Source organism: Gopherus flavomarginatus, chromosome 3, assembly GCF_025201925.1.
Source record: "Gopherus flavomarginatus isolate rGopFla2 chromosome 3, rGopFla2.mat.asm, whole genome shotgun sequence".
In the NCBI taxonomy this organism is placed as follows: domain Eukaryota; kingdom Metazoa; phylum Chordata; order Testudines; family Testudinidae; genus Gopherus; species Gopherus flavomarginatus.
In genome coordinates this window covers 35,348,556-35,375,011 of record NC_066619.1, presented here as the reverse complement: position 1 = coordinate 35,375,011, position 26,456 = coordinate 35,348,556, and the positions used below count along the sequence as shown (strand labels likewise).

General features: G+C 40.9%; 1 protein-coding gene across 6 annotated transcripts in view; it reads left to right on the top strand.

Annotated features, from left to right (window-relative positions):
* The window catches only part of CDC20B (cell division cycle 20B), a 66,530-nt gene that overhangs the window by 36,456 nt on the left and 3,618 nt on the right, over positions 1 to 26,456 (top strand). The window contains exons 6-13 of one of the 6 annotated variants that reach the window (XR_007773527.1): positions 4,980 to 5,099; positions 6,898 to 7,094; positions 8,795 to 8,889; positions 11,284 to 11,512; positions 13,829 to 13,954; positions 14,736 to 14,853; positions 20,304 to 20,490; positions 26,201 to 26,434. Coding sequence is in view for 2 of the 6 variants with exons in the window: in XM_050947019.1 (XP_050802976.1) it covers positions 4,980 to 5,099; positions 6,898 to 7,094; positions 8,795 to 8,889; positions 11,284 to 11,512; positions 13,829 to 13,954; positions 14,736 to 14,853; positions 20,304 to 20,404 (986 nt within the window). In the remaining 4 variants the exon portion in view is untranslated. Of the gene's footprint in view, positions 1 to 4,979; positions 5,100 to 6,897; positions 7,095 to 8,794; positions 8,890 to 11,283; positions 11,513 to 13,828; positions 13,955 to 14,735; positions 14,854 to 20,303; positions 23,442 to 25,616; positions 25,808 to 26,200; positions 26,435 to 26,456 lie in introns of those variants that run through there. The other 5 variants (XR_007773525.1, XR_007773524.1, XR_007773526.1 and 2 more) reach the window with 5 other exon arrangements.

Sequence of the window (26,456 nt, the reverse complement as noted above, 5' to 3'; positions counted from 1 at the left end):
AGGGAGGATCTCAGGCCCCGCCAGAGCCATGCTGCTCCGCTGTTCAGGAACAGTCTTGGATACGACGCGCTGAGGCTCCGGGTGATGGGGGAGCCGGGGGGGTTGGATAAGGGGCAGGGAGTCCTGGGGACAGGGAGGGGGCAGAGGCTGGGGGGCTGGTCAGGGGACAGGGAACAGGGGGGTTGGATCATGGGCGTTTTGGGGGTCTGTCAGGACTCAGTGGGGGGCTGGATAGGGGTCGGGGCAGTCAGGGGACAGGGAGCAGGGGTGAAGTCCTGGGGTGGTGGTTAGGGGTGTCTGGAGGATGGTGAAGGGGCAAGGAGCAGGATGGGTCGGGATTCTGAGGGAGACAGGCAGTTGCGGGGCAGGAAGTGGGTGGGGGTCAGATAAGGGGCAGGGCCAGGCTGTTAGGGAGGCACAGACTTCCCTACCCTCAGGGGCAGCTCCAGGCACCAGCACACCAAGCGCGTACCTGGGGTGGCAAGCCACGGGGGGTGCTCTGCCAGTCGCTACAAGGGCGGCAGGCAGGTTGCCTTCGACGGTATGCCTGCAGAGGGTCCGCTGGTCCCGCGGCTTTGGCGGACCTCTCACAGGCGGGCTGCTGAATCTGCAGGACTGGGGACCTCCTGCAGGCATGCTGCCAAAGGCAACCTGCCTGCCATGCTTGGGGTGGCAAAATACCTAGAGCCGCCCCTGTCAACCCTAAAGCTCATTCAGCAGTTTGAGGCTTTTGCAGAAGAGCCAAGCTGTTAGCTTTTCCATCAGGGCTACCATCCCTTTCACTTCTCAAATGGGAAATTCATGTCAGGGGAGGGTAGCTTCATTTAAAACTAGCCACTGGGGGAGGGATCACATGAGAAGACCAATATCCTACACCACCTACCTCCTTCCCAGCCCTACCAAGGCAGACCCCCCCCCTGCATTCCCTGAGGCTTCACAGGGGTTACTTCAGTGATTCTCAAACTTTTGTCCTGCTGACCCCTTTCACATAGCAAACTTCTGAGTGTGACCCCCCCACCCTTATAAATTGAAAACACTTTTTTAATATATTTAACACTATTATAAATGCTGGACCAAAGCAGGATTTGAGGTGGAGGCTGACAGCTCACAACCCCCAGTAATAACCTTGTGACCCCCTGAGGGGTCCCGACCCCCAGTTTGAGAACCCCTGGGTTAATTTAATTTGAGCACCCTGTGTCCATTCATATACATGTGCTATTTTGAGCATGTCAGTTTTCACAACATAGGCTTATCCCAGATTCTGGAACAAGCTCAAATGCTCAGCTCTTGGAGTATGTACATAAGCTATACTAAAGACAAACCCGCAGTAACCAGCTCCAGTTTGTGAGGGACCCCATGGAGCCAGTCTCTAAGAAACAGATAGTTAAATGGTGGGGGAGGAGGGCTAGCTCAGTGGTTTGAGCATTGGTCTGCTAAGTTCAATCCTTCAGGGGGCCATTTGGGCAACTGGGATAAAAATCTGGGGATTGGTCCTGCTTTGAGCAGGGGGTTGGACTAGATGACCTTCTGAGGTCCCTTCCAACCCTAATCTATGGCAGTTAAGTCCATTAATGGCTATTAGCCAGGATGGGTAAGGAATGGTGTCCCTAGCCTCTGTTTGTCAGAGGGTGTTGATGAATGACAGGAGAGAGATCACTTGATCATTACCTGTTAGGTTCACTCCCTATTGGGCATTGTCAGTAGACAGGATACTGGGCTGGATGGACCTTTGGTTAGACCCAGTATGGCTGTTCTTATTTTCTAAGCTAAATGAACCCAAAGTTATGGAGATAGATATGAGTCAAGGAAGCCAGCAGAGTATCAGAAACCTGGAAAAATCTGACTAGATGGGCTCAGGCGTTTGGTCACAAGCTGAGATGGTTCAAAAGTTTTGGATTTTTATAAGCAGATTTTTTTATTGTTTCTTTAAACAATCAAACACAGCAAGCAGCAAATATTTGGCCACACATTTCTGAAGCCCAAACCATATTCAGGTTTTGGCAGAATAATTTCAGCTTTTCAATTAAAAAAATCACAACAAATTTTGAAGGAAAGCAGACATTGTCCATGATTTTTTTCTGCTTTTTAAAAACCCCTAGTGTTTGATCCAAAAAAAGTTTTGACAGAAAATATTTGTCCAACCCTTTTAATGAGCTTTAGTGACTTTTAGCACTAGCTGATTCAGAGAACCAGTGATACCTTGTAAATAAGTTTTCTCAAAACTGGGCTTATGCTGAGACGCGGAAGGTTTATTTTTCCCAGGGCCGCCGGTGGGGCAATTTGCCCGGGCCACGAGACTATAGTATTAAATTTTTTTTAATGGAAGGGGGCCCTCGAAATTGCTTTGCCCCAGGCCCCCTGAATCCTCTGGGCGGCCCTGGTGATAGATTGCAGAGCCAGGTGATAATACAGATTTGTTCTTGACAAAGTCAACATTTACCAATTTGAAAACTGAAAATTAATTATCCTTGTAAATCAGTTTCCTCAGAATGCCTGGAGCATTCCTTATTCATTCTGAATATCTTTAGCTAAAGAATTTGACAAAAATATTGCTTGTAAAGGGGGGTTTCAAAATGACACAAGGCAAGGCGCACAGATGCGAATGCCCATCATGCTGCTGCAAGACAATTTCTGAAGCGTAATAAGAAAATAAAATCTTGTTGCAAATTACATAGCTCTTTTCTGCAGGACGTGGGGTCTTTGCATCAGAAAGCAAACAGTGACCACAAGGCTGACTGTTCTGCTTGCTCATACTTGTGTTTTACTGCTGTTTTTTTTTCTGTTTCTCACTTCTTCCTCATCACATACCTAAAATGGAGTGATCAAAGACATCAAAGGCGGGCCTGATGTGAAAAGTCTTTTCCTGTGGTTTTGCACTGGAGGGGACTCTTTTGATGGGAACTTAAAACCAAATAGCAGCATTTATTTAGAGAATGAATTAACTGCTTCATTTGGGGATTTTGTGGTGACCAAGCATCTAAGGAGCCTTCGAAAGTTAAAGGCCTTTTAACAGAAAATGAAAGCAGGAGAAAAAGGCAAAGCTAAATTTTAGGGCTGTGGATTAAACACAGTTAACTCATGCCATTAACTAAAAATCATTTGCGATTAAAAAAATTAATCGCTATTTTAATTGCACTATTAAACAATTGAAATTTATTAAATATTTTGGATGTTTTTCTATATTTTCATATATTGTATTCTGTGTTGTAACTGAAATCAAAGTATATATTTTTTATTACAAATATTTGCACTGTAAAAATGATAAAAGAAATAGTAGTTTTCAATTCACCTCATACAAGTACTGGAGTGCAATATCTTTGTCATGAAAGTGCAGTTTACAAATGTAGATTTTTTTTGTTTCATAACTGCATTCAAAAACGAAACAATGTAAAACTTCAGAGCCTACAAGTCCACTCAGTCCTATTTCTCATTCTGCCAATCGCTAAGACAAACAAGTTTGTTTACATTTACAGGAGATAATGCTGCCATCTTCTTAGTAACAATGTTACCAGAAAGTGAGAACAGGCATTTGCATGGCACTTTTGTAGCTGGCAGTGCAATGTATTTGTGTGCTAGATATGGTAAACATTTGTATGTCTCTTCATGCTTTAGCCACTATTCCAGAGGACATGCTTCCATGCTGATGACACTCGTTAAAAAATAATACATTAATGAACTTTGACTGAACTCCTTGGGGGAGAATTGTACGTCCTCTGCTCTGTTTTACCCACATTCTGCCATATATTTCATGTTATAGTGGTCACGGATGATGACCCAGCACATGTTCATTTTAAAAACACTTTCACTGCAGATTTGACAAAATGCAAAGAAGGTATCAATGTGAGATTTCTAAAGATAGCTACAGCACTCAATTCAAGGTTTAAGAATCTGAAGTGCCTTCCAAAATCTGAGCGGGACAGGGTGTGGAACATTCTTTCAGAAGTCTTAAAAGAGCAATAATCAGATGTGGAAACTACAGAACCTGAACTACCAAGAAAGAAAATCAACTTTCTGCTGGTGGCATCTGACTCAGAGGATAAAAATGAACATGTGTTGGTCCGCACTGCTTTAGATTGTTATTGAGGAGAACCCATCATCAGCATGGACGCATGTCCCCTGGAATGGTGGTTGAAGCATGAAGGGACATATGAATCTTTAGTGCATCTGGCACATAAATATCTTGCAATGCTGGCTAAAACACTGCCATGTGAATGCCTGTTTTCACTTTCAGATGACATTGTAAACAAGAAGTGGGCAGCAGTATCTCCTGCAAATGTAAACAAACTTGTTTGTCTGAGCGATTGGCTGAACAAGAAGTAGCACTGATAGGACTTGTAAAGTTTTACATTGTTTTATTTTTGAATGCAGTTATTTTTTTGTTCCCAATTCTACACTTGTAAGTTCAACTTTCATGATAAAGAGATTGCACTACAGTACTTGTATTAGGTGAATTGAAAAATACTATTTTTGTTTACAGTGCAAATACTTGTAATACAAAATGTAAAGTGAGCACTGTACACTTTGTATTCTGTGTTGTAATTGAAATCAATATATTTGAAAATGTAGAAAACATCCAAAAATATTTAAATAAATGGTATTCTATTGTTTAACAGTGTGATTAATCAAGATTATTTTTTTTAATCGCTTGACAGCCCTACTAAATTTGTTCCACACTGGCCTTTGATATAATTGAAATGGAATATAATGGGACTGATGCTTTATTCTGGCTCAGGTACACTTCATGAGGGGATGAACAGGGTAGAGACTTTAATCAACACTTCATATTTATATCTAATATTTTGAGTCTGGCTGGGTGTGTGGCCAGCCCCCACTGTAAATTAGAGCACCCTCCGGGTGCTGTACTTTATGCCTGGCTTGCCTCTGGCCTCATAGGAACCATGAATAAAACAGTTATTGTCTGAAGAAAACTAGTGGCATTTTTTATGAGTGAATCACATACTTTGAATCTTTACACGCAGGCTGCCAGAATGGAATGCATAATGAATTTACTGCTCACACAGTTTCCACTAATAGTGAATCTTTCATGCCATTGGAGCCAGAGGTCAGGCTTCATATTACTGGCTTACGCAATGATTACTGTAAGTTTTTATTCTCTTTCATTATTTGGGAGCTTGAATTTGTGGCAGAGAGTGGGAACTTTTGTATCTTATGTCTTAAGATGGGTAGCTGCAGCGTGGCCCTTACACCAAAGGTAGCCCATGGAGTTCTACAGTGAGGCCTGTGGCTAATCTCATTTTTCTTACAGGAGTGCAGCCTGTGAAAACTATAGGTCCTAATATGTAATCCCAGGCTGCTTGGATGAAAATGGAGCAGACTGCTTGCTGGGAATTTTAGTCTCTGTGGGTAACACCTCTGTAGTCGTAGTAATTATAATAATACCTAGTTCTTATATACTGCTTTTCATCGGTAAATCTCAAAGCATTTACAAAGGGGATAAGTATCATCATCCCCACTTAAAGTCAAGTGTAGAAAAGGTATTATTCCTGGGCTCAGAGCAATTTACCTGAGGGCCAATCCTTCTGTTGGGCAAAACTTGAAATCTGGTTGTATTCTCAGATTTAACAGAGGTAGTTTGCTTTTCATGATATATACATTTTGGGGCAAATTTTCTCCCAGACCTTTAGCAGATCTTCAGTAGTGCATATGCAAAATTACACAGGAATGTACATATGCTTGCGCTCTGCAACTGCAAATACCTGGGCAATAACTTAAAAAAATACTAAAAATCATGAATATACAAGTGTTAGAACTTGCACTTGCAAAACTACCTTGTCACTGTGTTTTTTCTGTGGATGAACATGAAAACATTTGCATGTGTGTATTAGACTAGTTCACTTATATCTGTGAATGTGCACAATTTTGCTGCATAAGTTGAGTTTGGAATTCTACCCTGGTTATCTGCACCTATTTCACTCAAGCTGCATGCTCTCTGAGGGTGACAGCAAAAGCACAGCTCTGTTCCTGGAAATAATTCCTTATTAGTGTTGGTTTATATTTTTGATGGCAGCAAATTTGGTTTATAGGCAAAGTAAAGGAATGACAGATTTAATAATTCTAAAGGGTAACAGCTTTGTTATGGAAATATTAAGCAAGATCCTGCCCTACAGAATGGTCACTCCATACTGCTGGAGCGATGCAAAATGACGTTAGAGTTGTACTAAACAGGCAGCTGAGAATTCCCCAGTAAGTGGAGGGAATCCTTGGCTGGTGTAGCCAGCTATAGAGTATAACATCAGACCTAGAGTATAGCCAATGCTACACTGGCCCTTCCTGGTATAGGTAATGTTTTGGAGGTCTGGCCAAGGTATGTAGTGATCTGACTTGCCAGTGTACAAGTCATTGCAAATTAGAGCAGCTCCTGACCATCATACCATCAGAAGACCTGGAAATATTGCCTGGAGCCATCTTTGCCGGCCCACTCCTGGCCCGAGCTCTGCAGCTGAGGATGCAGCTCTTTGTCTGATTCTTTTTTGCTTGGTTTCTATAGTGCAAGGTAAATTTAAGGATTAGCCCTGATGCCTACAAAATAGGGGAAGGATTATAATCCCTTCAGGTAGGGATTTTTTCTTTCTGTGATTGTACAGTGCCCATCACATTGGGACCTTTGGATACTACTGTAATATATATTTAATAGTAGCCTGCAAATAAAGGCTTAAGTGGAATCATGTTTGGTGTACTAACTGTGAATCTGGGAAAATAACATCTTATACTCATTCACAAAAGTGGACATGAGAAGGATCCTGGCACTATTAAGAGTAACTTGATTCATTTGGTTCTCTCTTTAGCGTCCCAATTGACTAACATTCTGACAAAGCTGCATAACTAAAAACTATCCCCTTACAGGCTTATTAGTAATTTTAACTAAATTTCTTCTAGATCTAAACATACTGGACTGGAACCAGGAAAATCTCATTGCCATTGCTCTAGGATCTGCTGCACACATTTGGAATGGGGAAACCCACCGAAGCACTGAAGGAGTTAATTTAAATTCCAGTTTAAAATATATTTCTTCTGTAGCCTGGATAAAAGAGGGAACTTGCCTTGCAGTTGGCACCAGTGATGGAGAAGTGCAAGTACTGGATACTTTATTTTCAGATCCCTTTTTCTGTTTAGATAAAGTGGCCACAAGAAAATTAATAAAAACAGTTATGTAGTAGTAAACTATATAAAATTCAGAAAATCTGAGAGAGATTTATAGCATCTCCTTAAGTAGTGCTGCACCTCACTAAATGCCTTAGTATTACCCACCATTACCTAAAGGTAATGGAGCTCCAAGAGCCACATAAGAACTAGTAGCTGGGTAAATGATTCAGTCACCCGGGGCCTTGTGACATGGTTGGGACTCACCACCGCAGCGCCTCCTACTGGTTGTGTCTGGGAATTAGCTCAGTCCAGTGGAGTGCCCACTCCTGGTGGTGTCTTGCCCATTGTCTCCCCCTTTGTTGATGTCTGAGCCCGCATTGCTCCCAACTTGTGGTGTCCTCTTCGAGCCACTGCCCTCCGGCAGTGCCCCTCAGACCATCCCACCTCCTTCCAGGGGCGGAGAGAGGGGCAACCAATCAGCTGTCTCTGTGCCCCAGCCAATGTGGGCAGCTGCACCCCCAAAGTCACACCCCTCTTGGCAGGGGGTTGGTGCAGCCCCAGATGGCCACTCCCATTGACCAGGTGTAAGGCAAGGGGGAAGTGGAGGACCCAGGCCCACCCACTACTCTGGGTCCCAACCCAGGAGCCCTCTAGTGGCAGCCATCCTGCCCTCCTTCGCTCCCTCCATCTGTCCACATGTCTGGGCCACTTCCCCTTCGGCCCCTTGCACCAGCTAGGCCCTTCCCCTCAGGGCCTGCAGCCTGGCAGACACAGGGCTGGAGTTCCCTTCTGCTCCCCCGGGCCTGCCCAGCACTGCTCTGTCCTAGGTGCTAGTCTCCCAGCTGTGGAGATAGACCTTCCCCTATCAAAGGCCCTGGACAGACCACCTGCCACCTCCCTGAGCAGCCATTTTATAGTGTTGAGCCTGGCCCTGATTGGCTGCCTCCGATCTGGGCCCTGATTGGCTTCCAATAAGCCCTTTTCTTGGCTGTTCATCTGCGCAGGCCCACTGGCCTGCTACAGCCTAAATTCTCAGGGAGTGGGGCAGCTGCCCCACTACAGGCCTTTAGAGATTTTGCAGCCACGAGTTGGAACCTCTGCACATGATTATTTTCTCCAGGATGCATAGTTTTTTTTTACCATGACTTTCTAATAGATTGCCACATGATGTCTGCTGTGATGACATTTGCAATTAGAATCCAGGGCAAAATTCTCCTATCAGATTCACCGAGCAGATCTTGCCCTCAATATTCTACTGTCCTTATATGTATAGAACTCCTAGTGCTGTACACTCCATCCAGAGATCTTGGGGGATACCTGGCTGAAACTGTCAGATAAAGGGGATAAGCCAGGGGAGCCAGCCCTCTGGGCTTGGAAATCGATAATCGAAAGTGCACCTAAGACATTATCAAATGTGGCTTTCTAGATAGAGGCACCTAAATTAATGGCTGTAATTTCAGAGGTGGTGAGTAGCTGCACTACTTTGGGAGTGTTGATTTAGGAACCCAAGTGTGGAAGTGTTGTCCAGAGAGCCCAAAACTGAAGTCTTTGCGTGAATAATGGTTTTCAGGATTGAACTCTTGACCATCAGCATCATGTCAAACTAAAATTGAATGGTGGAAGAGGCGTGGCAGTAAAAAATCTTTTTTTACTTGATTTTAGAATTGTATTTTGTGTTTTGTTTTGTAAGTTATGGGACATTGAAACCAAAAAGAGGTTGAGAAACATGTTTGGTCACCTGTCTGTGGTGGGAGCCATGAGCTGGAATCATTATATACTTAGCAGGTGAGCAGTTCAATATATTCATAGGATGCTTTGTCCCACAGCTTTTACCTATGCTGTCTACCTATCTGCCTACCTATCATCTCAGATACCAGGGTGGGAGGTGCTATTATAACACTCTGGATATCTACCTATCTATGATCTCATGAGGTGAAATTCACCCTTATGCAGAAGGCCAGCACAATGCCTATCCACCAACTAGGTCCCATTTTGAGGACTCAAGTGATACATAAATGATTGTTAGGCTATTTTCTGGCCCTCCGCACAAGGGTAAATTTCATCCCAATTGCCTAACACTTTGTATCTAAGCACTCTTTCAGTACGGAGGTTGAGATAAGTCAAACATATTTCTCAGCCATTTTGGATTTACAGTCTGCTTCACTTTATTTTCCCCATTCATTTTCTCAAAGTCTTGTAGGGCTGAGGAGAGACCTGCCAAAAATTGTAATTATATTTGATGTTCTATACTGTGCTATGTAAATCCATGTGAAATTCTGATAATTTGGGTTAAAAACAGAAATAAAAGCTGTGTTCCATTCATACTTGGTTTACAGCCTTGAACCTTACAGTAAAACTCAAAATGAAACTTTTTACTATCTCTGAACAGGGACACATTTCTGGAGAGTTTTGTGGTTTCATTTTGATTTCACAACAAAACTTTATCACTGTTGATTGTAATACATCTGCTGGATAGCCTACCTACACAATATTCACTAGTTTCAGTTTGCATTTGAACTTTGCCATATGAGACAGACGAAACAGAAACCTATAGGTTACAAATCTGTCTGAACAGAAAATGACAGTAAGATTCAACAATGCACGTATGAACAAACCCTAACAATTTGATCAGTTTCTGTGGGTTAAAATTCACGTAGGAGTGCTCTGCTTATCATTTCTTAGGAAATTCTCCATACCAGTTCCTCACATATAAGGAGATCTTTGTGCATGATGACATACACCCTCCATACCATGTGATGTTGTTTGACATATGCTACCCAAATTTGCCATGTGGAGCCAGTATCATTCGATAGAATATTAATAAATTAGAGGTCTTCTAATTACTCTTAACGTATCCAGAAGAAGGTATCACCCCAAACCCACAATACACAGAAATCTACCATTTTGTAACCATGTACTTACGCTAAAGTGATGGCCTATCTTGTTGGAATCTATTCAGGTATTTGGGGGCTTCATTAATTTCAGTAACTTAGCACATCAATATAAAACAAGCTAATGAAATACTCTCTCTATCTTACAAATCAGTCATTTCTTTTTGCATTTATGTTAACAAGAGGCAACAAGCCAAAGTGATGCTTGACTTGCATATGAAAAACCTAAGAATGAAAGCCTTTCTTGAAAGAAAAGCTCAACACTAAGTGGCTTTGACAATATACTCTGTGGATAGTTTGCTATAATTATTATCTTAACCAGATCTTCTTGTAATAATGTCAGATGCCTGGGTTTACCAAGTAAGGAAAGTTATTATTAATCTAGATGGTAATTTTCCATCTAGTTTTGGTCAGAATGAATTTATGAATTTCCCATGGAAGGATCTCTCATTTTGCCACTGATTTGCTGTAGATGGAATCTTTTGCTGGGTAGAGAATGGTATATCTGCAGCAAGGTATTTTTAAATATTATTAATTTGCCTGGTATTTTTGTGCTGTCTAACAACCACGCCACCAAGAACCAAACTGTGACCTGTCTGTGCTCCCAGGGTAGTAAGGGAGCCCCCTTAATTCCCTGGGGGCCATTACTTGCCTTCCTATAGGAGGATATATCAGGGTTCAGAAGAGGGTGCAGCCTTGGATCCATTCCCCAAAATGCCAGTCAGCACAGCTGAGCCAGCATGGCAGAGAAAGCAAATGGAGCCAGGTTTGGGGTTGGTATTGATTACCTCTCACCCTACATGAGCTGGCGAACCAGCGACCTGATGGTGACTCTGTGAGTCAACATCTGGTTCCTGATCTGTTCCTGGGGCTATGCAGCTATGTACTGTCCCTTAGCTGGGAGTTGTGGCAAAGCCACAATTGACCTTGCAACATTTCACAATACAGAAAAAAATGGCTGAGTGCTTTTCTTAAGGATAATGTAAGTGATTGAATTGTCTATAGGGGGAAATTGGTAACATACACTAGACTATCTCTTCAGGTAAGTGCAATGTGTAATGGAGAACAATTAATCTCCCTGACCTGGGCTGGGCATCCACTTATCTCTGATCCATTGTATGGCAGCATTAAAACTTGAGTACACTTTTGACACTGGCTTGTTTTTGCCTTTGGTTTGTCATCTTGTTATTTGACATACATGATCCCCCTCCCCCATTGTTGTGTTTTGCTTCTGAAACCACAGAAGACTTGTGAATTTGCAAATAATGCTGTCTCCTCTCATCTGCAGTGGTTCAAGACTAGGATTAATTCATCATCATGATGTTCGGATTTCTCAGCACCATGTAGGGACCCTTTGCCATAACAAGCAGAGCATTTGCAGCCTGAAATGGTCCACAAACAACAAGCTGCTGGCAAGTGGGTCCAGTGATGGTCTATTGAATATCTGGCCTAATGACCCCGGAGCAACAGTGCATTGTAAGCCATTGAAGGCCATACCCCATGCCTCAGCAGTAAAGGTACAAAGGAAAAATGCTCTAATATTTTATTTCATATATAGCACATTTAGCAGAGAGAATTGATATTTTTCTAAACATATTTACATGCAGTATTATTGCTGATGCAGTAAAACTATGACCTGAATAAAATGTTTTCAAGATAAAATAGTATAGCCTTTTATTTTATTTAAAGTGAATTTTGTAATGTGGTATTATACCACTGTGGATTCAGCTCTGGTGGCTACAGTTTCAAGCTTAACAGAGTGAAAGTCACCTCTACTACTTGCTTTAGATTTAGAGTGTCTAGGAACATATAAAGACCAAAGGTAGTGACCACACAGACATTCACAAGTAAACTAGATGAACCCTTGTACACCTCTACCCCGATATAATGCTACCTGATATAACACGAATTCCGCTATAACGCAGTAAAGCAGTGCTCGGGTTGCGGGGGGAGGCCGGGCTGTGCGAGGTTTGATATAACGCGGTTTCACCTATAACGCGGTAAGATTTTTTTGGCTCCCGAGGACAGCATTATATCGGGGTAGAGGTGTCCAAGTTTTATTAAAGTTACAATTAAAGTTATGATTGCCCAAGCATATAGAATTTTCTACAGACCTATGCACAAGTCACAAACATAATTATACTCGTATCCTTAACAATAGTGTTAGGGTCTGGGAGTTTCTCATGAATTGCTCATCAGTAGAGGGATGGTTCCTGCTGGAGTTTCCCAGAGGGAGCTCAATTTTCCTGCTCTGGGCACCCTCTTTTTATAATGTAATTCTGACTATACCTCATTAGCATTTATGCACATAGTGCATTCTATGGTTAGGGCATGTGCTAGAAAAATGTGATTACCAGATATTTTGTAAGCAAAAATTACTCTTACTGTTAATTTCACCCATCGGTACATCTTTTCCCGTAATGTTAGGGCATAGGATTATCATATTTTATCTCTATGGACTAGTATGGCTAAGCTAAAATCTTACAGGCCTCAGTCTGTAGGCCTTGGGCTTCAGCCCTAATTACTTAGATACCTAATGCATGATTGTTCCTTCTAACTACTGATCAATTTTATACTTCTATAATCCTACAATTTAGTCTGTTTAACATACAGTGATTATATATGACATGTTAGTTAGTCATAGCCACACAATAAATGAACAATAAACTAAAATCATTGGCTACAGTAGTATTTCTTCCATTGCTGTACATGGTCTTTTAAACTTTTAGGGTTGTCTGAATGGTCCTTCTTAACTTCTGCTACCAGAATGCACTAAAGTTAATTTCAGACACCAGTTCCCCTAATGAATCATTCTAGACCACAAGTAAGTTGTTAGTACTTTTTGCTGGTGCTTTGGTTTCTCTGGTGTTTTTTTTTTTCCATTTAGGAGCTATATTAACTATGATACCAAATAAAAATAAAATGTACAGCAACAAAATCAGTAGCTCAGCATAAGAGGATTAATACAAAAACTTTCTGCTACTTCTAGAAGAGAAGCATTCGAATAAAATAGTAGCTATTTCTCCTGGAATTTTTAAAAACAAGGTGTTTTCCTCCCCCTCATAAGCTTGCTTTCCTTCATGGGTGTGACATCTGGTGACAGTGCTTATGATGGGATGAGTAATGAGGGGAAGCATCAGATGATTGAAAGTGGGGGACTTACATTTTATGGGCTCCTTCATCTTTAAAATACTGGAATCTGTGGAATAGGAAAGATGGCAGAAAGCAGAAATGGGAGTTGGGGGAACCCAGGTTTTATGGGCTATGTATCCCTGGAAATAGTCTGAAACTGCAATGGAACAGCAGCAGTAAAAGGTACTGGCAGGCAGCTGAAATTGGTGGAACCTGGGTTTTATTGGCACTCCACTAGGTATAGTCTACAACTCAGGAGTAGGCCAGAAGCAGTCTGAAGAAGTCCTAGAAGCCTGGAAGCATATAGGTCATATAGAGTGAGGTGCTGCAGTCCTGTCTGGCCTTAAAATGTATGGATCTATGAAACACGAGGTATAAGCAACAGCTGGAGCCAAGAGAACCTAAATTTTATGGGCTTACATGGAAGCAATGAGGCCACAGTGAAGCATTGGCAATGGGGGCCTGAAGCAGTGGTTGGAGCGGAGTTGAACCTACATTTGTGATTTCCCTGGAAGCAGCCTGGGCTGAGTTAGGTATGTGTGCATTGGGATGCACCTCGAGTTCTGACCCAGGTGTGTTCTGAGTGACTGTGCTTCATTTCTCCAAGCCATTTTATAGGCAAAATCAGTTACATTCCCCATTTCCCCTCTTCCAACTAACCACCTTCTAATCCAGCGTCTTATCTATTTACTTTTCTTTAGGCTATGAACTGGTGTCCATGGCAGTCAGAAATCCTTGCCACAGGAGGTGGAATGAAGGATGGATTTTTACGTGTCTGGGATGTAAGCACTGGGAAAACCATCGAAACCACAGACACAAAATCTCAGGTGAACGCATAAAATATCTTCATACTTAAGCTCTGTGAGCGGAACTCACCTCGTACAGCTATATTCTTCCGGCATAACTCCCATTTGACTTCAGTGGAAGTTCTGTGTACAGAGTGGCTGCAGGGTTCTGTCTATCTGTATATGTATTTCAACTACTCTCACTGCTATGTAATCTTGTTGGGCTCAGGATCATTCATTCATGTGCCAGTCATCACCATCCCTGTTTCCTCACAACTTTTAATCTGGTCAGAGAAGAGGTAACAGGCAAGTGGTTTCATAGCAAGGCCATGTGCTAGCCATCAACCCTGGTATTGACCAAATGCCTAATGAGGAGAGGAAGATGTGAGAGAAGCAGGGTTCCCAGGAAGCACTAGAGTGGGGAGAGGCATGAGGAGCCAGAGAACAACAGTCAGTCTCCATAGATTGAATATGAGGAGATAGTCGGACAGATTCTGAAGTGGTGTAAACTGTCATGGCCCCATTGATTTCTGTGAAGCTATACCAATTTCCATGAGCTAAGGCTCTGGCTGAGGATTTTGTTTTTAGATCTGGCAGGATGCCATCCTTTTTAGAAAGGATAATAATGCAGCTGCACTCAGCAACAGTCGCTATAGAGGGCAATCAGATAATCCTTCCTACATGAATATGGAACTATTTTTCTGTTGTTGCTCAGAAACTTGTACATTTTGAGCATTTACTAAGAACATTGTCAGTCTAAAACAGTTGAATGGTACATGTAGATCCTTTAAAAAGATTACAATGATTTTTTAAACTACACTAGATTTGCTCCCTGTTCTGGTTACCCAAAACCAATGAATTAATGACTGGACAAGGTCTCCCTAAATATCAGATGAAAATATGGAAGTATCCCACACTTACAAATTCAACTGATCTCTATGGTAAGTATTTCAGTGAACCAATTTTTATCTCCTTAGTTGCACTTCCTCTCTACATATATGTAATCTATGTATTTTTATGTATATATACACATACACACACTCACATATAGTTAAATAAAACAAGCTAAAAAAGCAGCTTTTCCAGTCACACAAACTGGTGTGATTGAATATACTTTGAATATTTTATATTGAATATACACATACTCTGTGTGCTGATGAATGAATATCTATATACAGTATATATACATACTATATATGTGCATCTAATTATCCATGTGCACGCGTGCACATACAATGGATGTCTATGTATGTGATTGGAAAGGCTGTTTTTTAGCTTATTTAACTTAACAATGAACTACCTCTATAAAAATACTTTTTTGGCAATGGGATCCCTTTACATCAGTATATATTATGCTGGAGGCCATCTAAGACCCAGTGTGAGGGTGCCCACCATTTCTTCCTCCTCTGTAAGTCCCACAGTACAATTTCACTGAGCATGGAGGACTGGACAGAACTCTTGTTTCATCACAGTTTCTCAAAAATTAGCTGATATGGACAATATGAAGCTTTCCCTTCTTCCTTCCGTGGGGTTGAGTGTACTAATGCAAGACTGCTCCCATCCTGTTCTGGCCAGTCCACAAGCTGAGCGTGGATATTGAATCTAGCGGCTCAGAGTGCTACCTGTAGAACACTGGGCCAGCAGCTGCTTCCAAAATAACTTTTGAAATAATTCTTGCCACATGTCCATTTGCTAATTAGCTTTTTCTTTGTTTTAATGAATGACTTTGACCTCATAGTGCAAAGGAATGTGTGTCATGTACTGTAGTGACAATTACAATGAATGTGTTTTCCTTTCTGTTTGCGAATGGTGTTTCATGGGGCTGTGCTGCAGGAATACATCATATTAGAGTCTTTTCTTGCAATTTATGCTTGTTTTAGCTGTCACTTCCATATGTTAAGTTACAGACCATCACTTGTTTCAGCATAATCTGAAACAATTCAGCACAGGCATCCAAAATTAAATTAAGACACATGTCCAGTTTATGTACAAAAATGCACACATTTGTATACCTAAATTGTGTAAGTATTTACTGCAGTTCCATTTGTGTGTCCTATATTTGCCTGCTCAATGGCAAGTTATCGCTAACGTGGCTTTCTATTTTTTGTATCATAAGAGTGTCTGTTCATTTAAAAATACTTTTTATGGCACCTTTTTGGTGCATTTTTGTGCAGTGTTTAATCACTGATACACAGTGTCTGGCTTTCATACCACTGTATGCATTTCTACTGTGGTACTGATAGTAAATCTTAATCCGTTTCCATCCATTAGGGTTGCACTGGGTGAATTCAGTCCTGAGGTGAAATTCACCCACCATGAAGCATCTGCATAAAGCCTGTGGAACACCTAGATCCCTCTTTAGACCTATTTTGAGGAGTTAAGAGGAACTCTTATGGTGTATACTCCACAGAGTCTCTGGGGAGGGTCCAGCCAACCAAGTGGCTGCACAAATATATTCCTATGCTTCTCTTGTGTGCCAGCAACTTGGTCCCAACACCAGCCTATGGGGGACTGGCATCAATGGTCAGATTGAGGGTAAGTGGGGGAGGGAACTGATGCATACTTATGCATATGTTATGGCCACAGTATTCTTGTGCAACTGGCAGAGAAGGCTGAAGAATGACTTGTTATATTTGTGGCACTATCAGTTTAAACTTTTGCTTTACGTTCAGTCGGTAAGTACAATCTGAGACTTTTCATGTGTTTGAATAGCATGTGTGTAAGAAGCCTAAATGCCTATGGAAATTAAACCTACTTTTGATTAAAAACTCAGCTCTCATGCTTACAATGAAACACTCAGCACACAAGTGACATTTGCTACAGCAGCATAGTTACCCAGGGTCACTCCATTTCCTCTTCAGTTTTATCTCTTCACAATGGAAACTAATTTTCTTAACTGTGAAGACCAGATAATTATGAACCAGAAGATGTTTCTACTGAAGGGGGCTCTGCCCTGTCATAAGCATATGGGGTTAAGAGAGAAAATTGATATATATATATAACCTGAGAAACCCTTAGTCACATGAGTTTCACAAGAAAGAAAGTAACAGATGAGTCCTTTTTGGATTTCATTTTTTAGAGGCTGGATGGAGCACCTCGCTTGAGGGGCTAAGCTCCCGCAGCTACCATTGAATTCAATAGGAGTTGAGATTGCTCAATACCCTGCAAGTTCAGAATACACCACCACTGGAATAGAACCATCTTTTTAAAAACATTGAGTCCATTCTTTGGATATTCCTCGTAAGTCTCTGACTCTTTTCCTTCTGTGTTTATTATAGCCACCCAGAGGAGACTGTGTTAAGAATTCTTTGCAATGCAGACTTATTCCCACTCACATGCACTCAGCATAGGACTGCTCATGCTGCACTATTGCTTAATGACTCAGTAAGGAAGCAAAGCCTGAAAACTAATCCACAGTGGTAATAAATTAGTGACAGGGTTGCATTTTAATATTAAGCCTAGGGCAAAATTTCAGCCTAAGGATATATCTATACTGCAATTAAACACCTGCAGCTGGCCTGGGTCAGCTGATTGGGTCTCATGGGCCCCAGCTAAGGGGGTTGTTTGATTGTAGTGTGGACGCTGGGGCTTGGGCTGGAGGACTGAGCTCTGGGACTGTCTCCTCTTGTAGGGTCCCAGAACCTGGGCTCCAGTCTGAGTAATTAAACAGCCCCTTAGCCCGAGCCCCGTGAGCCTGAGTCAGCTGACATGGGCTAGCCACGGGTTTTCAACTGCAGTATAGACATACCCTTAGAGCCTCTGCCAAGTGACACATTAATCAGTATCAGGACTACCCTCATTTGCTCTAAATCACAATGGCCGCAAGGTGCCATTCCAGCAGCCTGGCAGTATTAGGCCACTCTATCTAAGAGACTCATATGGCCCTCACTGCCATCTGAGCATCTCACCTATTTAATGTAGTTATCTATTAAACATCCCTGTGAGGTAGGGAAGTGCTGTTATTCCCATTACAGATGGAGACTGAAGCACAGAGAAATTAAGCAAGTTGCTCAGTGTCACACAGGAAGCCTATGGCAGCCCAGGGAACTGAACCAGCTCTCCTGAATCCCAGTATAATACTTGTCCATCTTTCTGCTACGGCTCTGTCTGAATTTTCTCAGCTATGCCTGTGTGCTGGGGGAATCCTTGTGTAACCAGGTAAGCTAGTTTTGCAGCTTTGTGCTGGTGGACTGGTGCAAAGTGGCCACAGCAGGCAGCCAGAATAATTTTTTCTATAACTACACTGCTCTACAGCCAAAATGCTTCTGAAATAAATGTAATCCAACTTTACTAATTCTGGGTCACTGAGAACAAAAATGATGCTGAAAATTGTTGATTGGCTCTAGTTTTCAAGATATGCTATTGGGTCAGTATCTACGACCCTTGACTTGGGAATGGCAGAGGATAAGTGAGTTATAAAGGGAAGGGATCTCAATTTAAACCAGAAATGACTAAAATACATCTTTGACTGGATCTATGAATAAATCTATGACTGGGTTTGGACAGTACTTGCTTTTTAGGCAAAACAATGAATGATGCAATCTGAAGCTGGTATTGCATCATACATGATATGAATTGCATCATGTTATTCCTAGAAGTCATGGATGATGAAATCATAACAAAGCTTACATCACTCTGCTGAACAAATTGCCCTATATCAGCTCTAGAAATCATACAGTGTCATGCTCTCTTATTTGTCAGTGTTTGATTTTGCAAAGGGACCCATTTCTGTTTAGCTAAAGTGAGCAGAGATGCCTCGTACTTGTGTGAACACTGCAGATTACTTCTGCTATGTTTGTGGTGAAGTGACTTTTGCATCACAAAAGCGCAGTATAACCACTATGGTTAAGAAAGCCTATCACCTTTCTTTTGGCTGCAAAATTGGAGATCAGGACAAGAGGTGGGCCCCACACATGTGCTGCAACACTTTTGCAACAAATCTTCACCAGTGGTTGAACAGGAAAAGGAAATCTATGCCTTTTGCAGTGCCAATGATTTGGAGAGAGCCAACAGATCATACCAGCAATTGTTACTTCTGCATGGTGCCTCCAGTTGGGAAAGGTGTGTCAAAGAAGAAAAAGTGGACTGTGCATTATCCAAACATTCCATCAGCTATACGCCCAGTACCCCACGGAGAAGGACTGCCTGTTCCTGATGCATCGAATCATTCTCACTTGAGTCAGACGAGGAAGAGGAAGAGGATGAAACTTCTGGTCCTGAACCATCAATGTCACAGGACCCACCTTTTCTCCCATCCTCTTCCTCTGAACCACACCTCATAACACAAGGTGAACTGAATGACCTTGTCAGGGATTTGGAACTACCCAAGAGTAAGGCAGAGCTGTTGGGCTCCAGACTACAGCAGTGGAATCTCCTGGCAGGCTATCAGGGCAAATGGAGCCCATCAATGCTTGCAGACTATTGCTGGACAGTGACAAGAGATGCTCCATTTAATTAATACAAGAGACAAGCCAAGAAGTGCCGAGTAGACACTGAATAGGAATAAACTATGTACATAATCGTTTTTTGCCTTTTGTTTGATACTAAATTTTATTTATATAACCCTTTTGCTGATTTTTAAAGTGTTCTATAAACAGGACAGGTGAAATCTTATCATGTAAAGCAACCATAAACACATGAAAAGACCTAGGTTTACAATGTATGATTAAAACTCTACTATCTACACAACATACATAGACATAAAATGTAAAAACTTAAATATCTTAGAAACAGTAGCCAATCAGTTGTTTAAATTGTCATATTTGAATTCAGCACATCAAAATACATAATAAATATCACATTTTATCTCTGGAGCAGACAACTTCTCAAAAATTGTAGACCAGTGCTTTGGGTGCACTCAACGTACAACTCCAATAAGTTATTGTGTAGGAGTTTTTTTGAGAGTGCTTTATAGTGCAGATAACTCAGAATTTGGAGACACTGTCTCATAACTGCTGGATCAGTGGCAAAGGGTCGGAGAAGCATGTGCAGCCACAGGAGAAAGATCAGTAGTGAGACACATTACCAGTCATAGATTAGACACAGATTTTGACTGCAGTGAAGAATCAAGAGTTCAAGTTTAAGGCAAAGTGGCATAATATTCTCCTTTGAGAGAAGCCTTGCGGAGCTTTTGTAAAGTCCTGATATTTCAAATGTGGCCTCTAATAAGAGGAAAATTTTGCTTTCAGCTTTTTCTTAATGTAAAACTGCTGTAAATCTTAGGCTTGCCCAAACCAAGCAGCACATCCTATGCAACATGTTGTGCAGCTGTAGTTGTAGTAAACCAGGCCTTACCATGGCTGGGCAATTTTCAAAATGGCAAAGATTTCTCATTTTAAAATCATGACATCTCCCTGATCTCTGTTATAAACATTGTGGTTTTGTTTTGTAGGTCATAAAGGAAGAGTCTTGCACTTAGCACTGAGCCCAGATCATAGCAGGATCTTTTCTCTTGCAGCTGATGGAATGGCTTGTGTGTGGAAATACTGCTAATCTGGTGAAAGCAAGCACAGAAGCAGGGATTTTCAGTAGGATTATTCTAATTAGTTGTGACAACTTTTTTCCATTGACTTTTGAAAGTAAGTAGTTAAAGGTTTTTTGGCAATGACAGTAATACAATGACAGTAATACAACAAATCTGCATTCTTTCCAAATGAAACATGGAATAAAGATAACACCTTAGTTCATTATCACATGGAATGTGCTTGAGCCCTCACTGCCTATGCTTTAGATGAAAAACATTCTAACTTTGACTAATAATATCAGATTTGTTTTCCTTAAACTGATAACCATGGGTGGAATTCATACATGCACTGAGAGCCAGCGCGAGGACCATGCACCAATTCAATCTCAATGTCAGTTTTGAACCATAGGCCTAATGAGAAGTTCTGCATTGCCGATTCTCAGGAGTACAGTCCCAGGGCATGTATACACAGTCTACAGAAGCTAGCCTCCCAGCCTGGGTTGACAGACTTGAGTTAGCAGGGTTTGTGCTGGCACAGTAAAAATAGCTGTGTAAACAGTACTTTGAATTTGGAGCTCAGATTCTGAAACGTAGGGAGGTTTTTATTAAACCCCACCCCTCTGTAGTTCAAAAAGTTTTTAACATCTAAAATAATAAATGCATAATAATCATAATTATATGGTCTTTTTGTAACTTGCTAGTCAGTTACTTGTCTATGTCCAGGAAACAGAGGCTGTGAGACTGTTGCAGCCAGGATGTCTTTTGCTTTAGAGGTCACCAGTTTGATCCCCTGCATTAGCAAAGATTATAGTTGTCGTAGTTACATGGGTTTTATTTCATACTTGCTGGGGCAAATTCTCTTTGATTTTTAGTAAGACTTTGCCTGAATAAGGACTGAATACTGACATAAGTTAAATAAGGACTGCAGGATTTGGCTCAGTGATCAGCAAGCTCTCATTCAAAGCTTTTTAAAGCATTTGCAACTCCACGAATGTCTTGGCATTCTCCTTCCATCATCTGAAAGCAAGAGAAACAGCGGACTTGGAATGGACTAATGAGAGACAAGAGAGAAGGAAAGGCTAGCTTCTGTTCCCCAAAAGACCCTTGAAACACTTTTTGTGTGATAAGAGCACCGTAGGAGTAGAAACTCATGGCCCTTTCGATCTGAAAAATATTAGAATGGTTCTTGTAACTCAGCTGAGGAGGTGAGAGTTGCGATGAGTGATATAAAGTCAGCCCATGGTTTTCAGAAAGGAAAATTCAGCTCTGGCTGAATGGGTGACGAAGGGCAGACAACGTTACGGGGGCTGCAGAGGCATCTGGAAATGAATCTATGATGGTCACATCTTTTGTTCTCATCCATTATTTTAAACCACAACTCTGCTGTTTATAAATCATGTAAGAACTGACTTTAGGGCCGGAGAGCAGATACCACTAGTTGCATTTTCTCAAATATCACAAGCACATCGAAAGTTGTTCATTTACAATAAGTGTGATACAGCCCAAAGTCTCTGGTTTCGCGGCCACCTATTGTGGTCTTACTTCAAAGCAGGCTGGAAAATAAGAACTCTTTGGTGGTGCATGTAGAAATAACTACAAAAAAACTGAGGTCTAAGAACAGGAAATTATTAATTCAGAGTTTGTCTTCCAGTATGAACATGGTTATTGCAGCTGAATTTAACAAGCATTTAAAATCTGTGACCAGAATAATGATTTTTTTCCCCTCAGTTGCAGGGAAAGCAGAGGGAACAGTAAATTGTGAATTTGTTTATTTTCTCCTTATTTCTGGGATTTCCCCCCCTTTTTCTGTTGGGGAAGTTTGAACATCATAACCTCACCAACTAGATGAGGGGAGATATTTGTTTTGAATCTGATCATACGTTGCTTGATAAATTGGAAGGGGGTTCTCAGAAAATACAGTGCTGTGAGGCTGATCCTTTCTCCCTCTTGCAGAGGTCCTTAAAATGTGAAATCTTGATTAATTCTAATTTTTCCTTTGGCATTACGTTTAATGGTGGTGTGGGAAATTACTCCTCTCCTTGGGCTGTCAGAGTTAATATTTGTTAAGCTTCTGAGCACACAGCAAAGACCATTTTTTCCCCCTCTTTGCTAAGGCTGTTGAGGATGAAGTAGATTGAGATGGATACATTTATGGGTAGTCCTTTTTCTATGTGTATGTTGTATTTTTCATTTCTAGGATCGGCGCCCAGAACACTGGATGGGTACCTAGAGACTTATTTAAATAAATAATTAGATTACATTGAATTAATGCATTAATGAATGCATCCATCTTAAGTATTCATGTGTTAAAAATACAATAAAAAAGACTGGATTTTTATTTTTTACTGCCTTTTGTGACATGGACATGATATAATTTAGCACTTCTGCCATAAATGGAACACTATAGAATGAGTATCAGAATAAAGAGCTGCACAAAAATTATGTCTACAAATAGCAGTCTCTTGAACGTTTGAATAATCTGTTCAAGGATTTCATCGTCCTGGGTTCTCTAGAATATAACAAGGTTGTTCTCAGAGTGCTGCATGACTGAAGAGATTAAAAAATTTAGATCCATGGAGTTCTTCTGTTAACTTACAGTATGACTTACTGAAATGTCCACTAAAGAAGAGACCAGAGACTTTCTTGCTTGACTTCATCATCTTATCTTACGTGCATCAGGCCTTCACTGCTACAGGATGGTTTGCTGTGATGATTCAATGGTTAAATAATTATGCCTGTTCATTTATCACTGGCTACCTCATTAGTAAATGGAAATCATTGCATCCTAGATGGCAACACATCATTAGATAATCATGGTCATTCTTCCCTATCTATCCAATAAACTTTTATTGGCCTTTCCCTAGAGGGGGAGATCTGATGGGAATGGATAATGTAAGAACGGCCGTACCGGCTCAGACCAAAGGTCCATCTAGCCCAGTATCTGTCTACTGACAGGTTTCAGAGTAGCAGCCGTGTTAGTCTGTATCCGCAAAAAGAACAGGAGTACTTGTGGCACCTTAGAGACTAACAAATTTATTTCAGCATGAGCTTTCGTGAGCTACAGCTCACTTCTTTGGATACATAGAATGGAACTCATGCTGAAATAAATTTGTTAGTCTCTAAGGTGCCACAAGTACTCCTGTTCTTTTTGTCTACTGACAGTGGCCAATGCCAGGTGCCCCAGAGGGAGTGAACCTAACAGGCAATGATCAAGTGATTTCTCTCCTGCCATCAATCTCCATCCTCTTTGACGAACAGAGAGGGAAACCATCCTGGCTAATACCCATTTATGGACTTAACCACCATGAATTTATCCAGTTCTCTTTTAAACACTGTTATAGTCCTAGCCTTCACAACCTCCTCAGGTAAGGAGTTCCACAAGTTGACTGTGTGCTGTGTGAAGAAGAACTTCCTTTTATTTGTTTAAACCTGCTGCCTATTAATTTCATTTGGTGACCTCTAGTTCTTGTATTATGGGAATAGGTAAATAACTTTTCCTTATCCACTTTCTCCACATCACTCATGATTTTATATACCTCTATCATATCCCCCTTTAGGCTCCTCTTTTCCAAGCTGAAGAGTCTTAGCTTCTTTAATCTTTCCTCATATGGGACCCTCTCCAAACCCCTAATCATTTTAGTTTCCCTTTTCTGAACCTTTTCTAGTGCTAGAATATCTTTTCTAGATAGATAGATGGATGTTGTTTTCCTGATCTGAAGATATTTCTAGTTTAGGTGACAGGGCATTTCAGTACCCAGGTTCACTAGTGTCTTTGCTGTACATGCCAACAAGTTTAAACAGCAACAGAGGTATTTAGGTTATTTTTACTATGTGAGTCCTGAGCCACTGGGAATGATGTCCAACTGATTGTACTGAAGCTGTCAAACAACATTCAGGTAAAATAATTGCTAGCCACCAGAATCAAAACTTGGTAAGATTTAAGACATTGCCCTAGAGAAGGAAGGCTTCATATTATCACCTCTCTTCTAGCCCAGCATATCTCTTAGAACTTTACTTTGCCAGACCCACTCTTTCCTAGTCTCTTGGGTTCTTTTGTACTAGGAGGACCATGAACATTTTCTGACTGTGAAGTGGAGAAAGGATGAATCTTTGGTTCAGAGCAAATTGTTGTTTTTAACTGATAATTATGGTGTCTGTAACATCCAAAAGGAAGGTAAAGAGAAGGAGCAGATTAGAAGAAAAGAAGATGGAGAAAATGCTACAATTAGGTGAAAATAAGACAATGACAACAAAACAGAGTGAACAGAAAGAACAGAGAGGGAATTAAAGGGAGTTTGTGGGAAGAGGGCAACACAAGGGAGAAACAGTCGCAAATGGCAAGTGTCTTTAAATATTAACTACATATTTTTCATTACATTTTACTTTAAAAATCTTTATATCTTTTTCTGTCTACTTGGATTTTTAGAATCACTTCACCACTAACCACCAGCTTGGTGCTGGTAAGAGAAAAAGAAATTATTCAGACTTTTATTTAATAGAGTACAATTAATTTTATTCCCTCTGCGTAGGCAGAATATTTTGGGTGTAAATTCCAGTCACTGGGCCAAATTCAGCTCTCAGATACCTTGGTGTAATCCCATTTGGCCTGGTATCCTTCTATCCTCTCTTATTTACCCACTATGTGTGTGTGTGGTTCTTTTTACAGAAAAAAGATTAAATAATTAATAGCAGGAAATATGCTTCCTAACTGAAAGCCGTGGTTAAGCACTGGAATAAATTGCCTAGGGAGGTTGTGGAATCTCCATCATTGGGGATTTTTAATAGCATGTTGGACAAACACCTGTCAGGGATGGTCTAGATAATACTTAGTCCTGCCTTGAGTGCAGGGGACTGGACTAGATGACCTCTCGAGGTCCCTTCCAGTTCTATGATTCTATGCAAAACTATTTTTAGGAGGAAAAATACTGAATACTGAAATACTGATCTGGTGCAATAGAAACACTCATGAAATATTGAACAGAGATTTTTGTCTTTGGAACTTTTAGTAAGAAACATGTAGTTTGGGCCCCAGATGCTATTGGGATGACAACACTTTTTTTTTTTCTAACTTCAGCAATATGTCAGTGACGCTATATGCATAGTCTGCGTTTTGCTACGTTGTATATCATCTGCAATGTTTAATGGCTCACAAAAAATGCAACAAAATGACTTTTAAATTAAAATCTTATGCAATATGTCTCCACTCATTCAATATTCTTTTCCCTCTCATAAATCTGTTAGCTATTTCCTATTGCTGGAGAAAAAAACTCTGAAGATATTTATGGAGCTGAAAGTGGCTGAGTTTATCAGTACGCACATGACAATACATCATTTTGGATCACAATCCTGTTGCTGGAAATGTTGGAAAAGTAGTCTGATCATTTCATGGCTAAGATATACCTGAAATCTAGCCAACTACTGACACTGTAGTTATGAAATAGGACTTTTATATTTTACCAGCTAGTATTTATTATACTAATATTTTATCTAACCAGAGAAATCATCTATCATTTCATTTGAGGGTTTTATGTAGGTGTGACACTCTGTACCTCCAAGAAGCACCCTGGAACCTCCATATTACCACTGTCATTTAATTATGATATGTTTTGTACAAAGTATCCCTTAAAAAAATAAAAAAAAATCAAGCAATGTCAGATGGTACAAGCAGCTTACAGTTCCTCAATACATAGACTAGACACCCTTCCAGCCTGGAACCACTCTTCCCTAATTCAGAGTCTTTTTCTTCCAAATGTTCTCACTGTTCAGATGGTGGGGGAGAGAAGCCAATTAATGATGTCATGTAAAATTTTTTTTTTATTTTACAGTGACATCATCAATTGGCCTCTCTCCCCCACCATCTGAACAGTGAGAACATTTGGAAGAAAAAGACTCTGAACTAGGGAAGAGTGGTTCCAGGCTGGAAGGGTTTCTAGTCTATGTATTGAGGAACTGTAAGCTGCTTGTACCATCTGACATTACTTGATTCAAATCTTGCTTAGTCTGTTAGAGTTAGAATTTAGACTAAATTTCTATTTTATTTTTAGGTAAGCAGATTTGATCTCTTTGCCTGCTATGTATAAT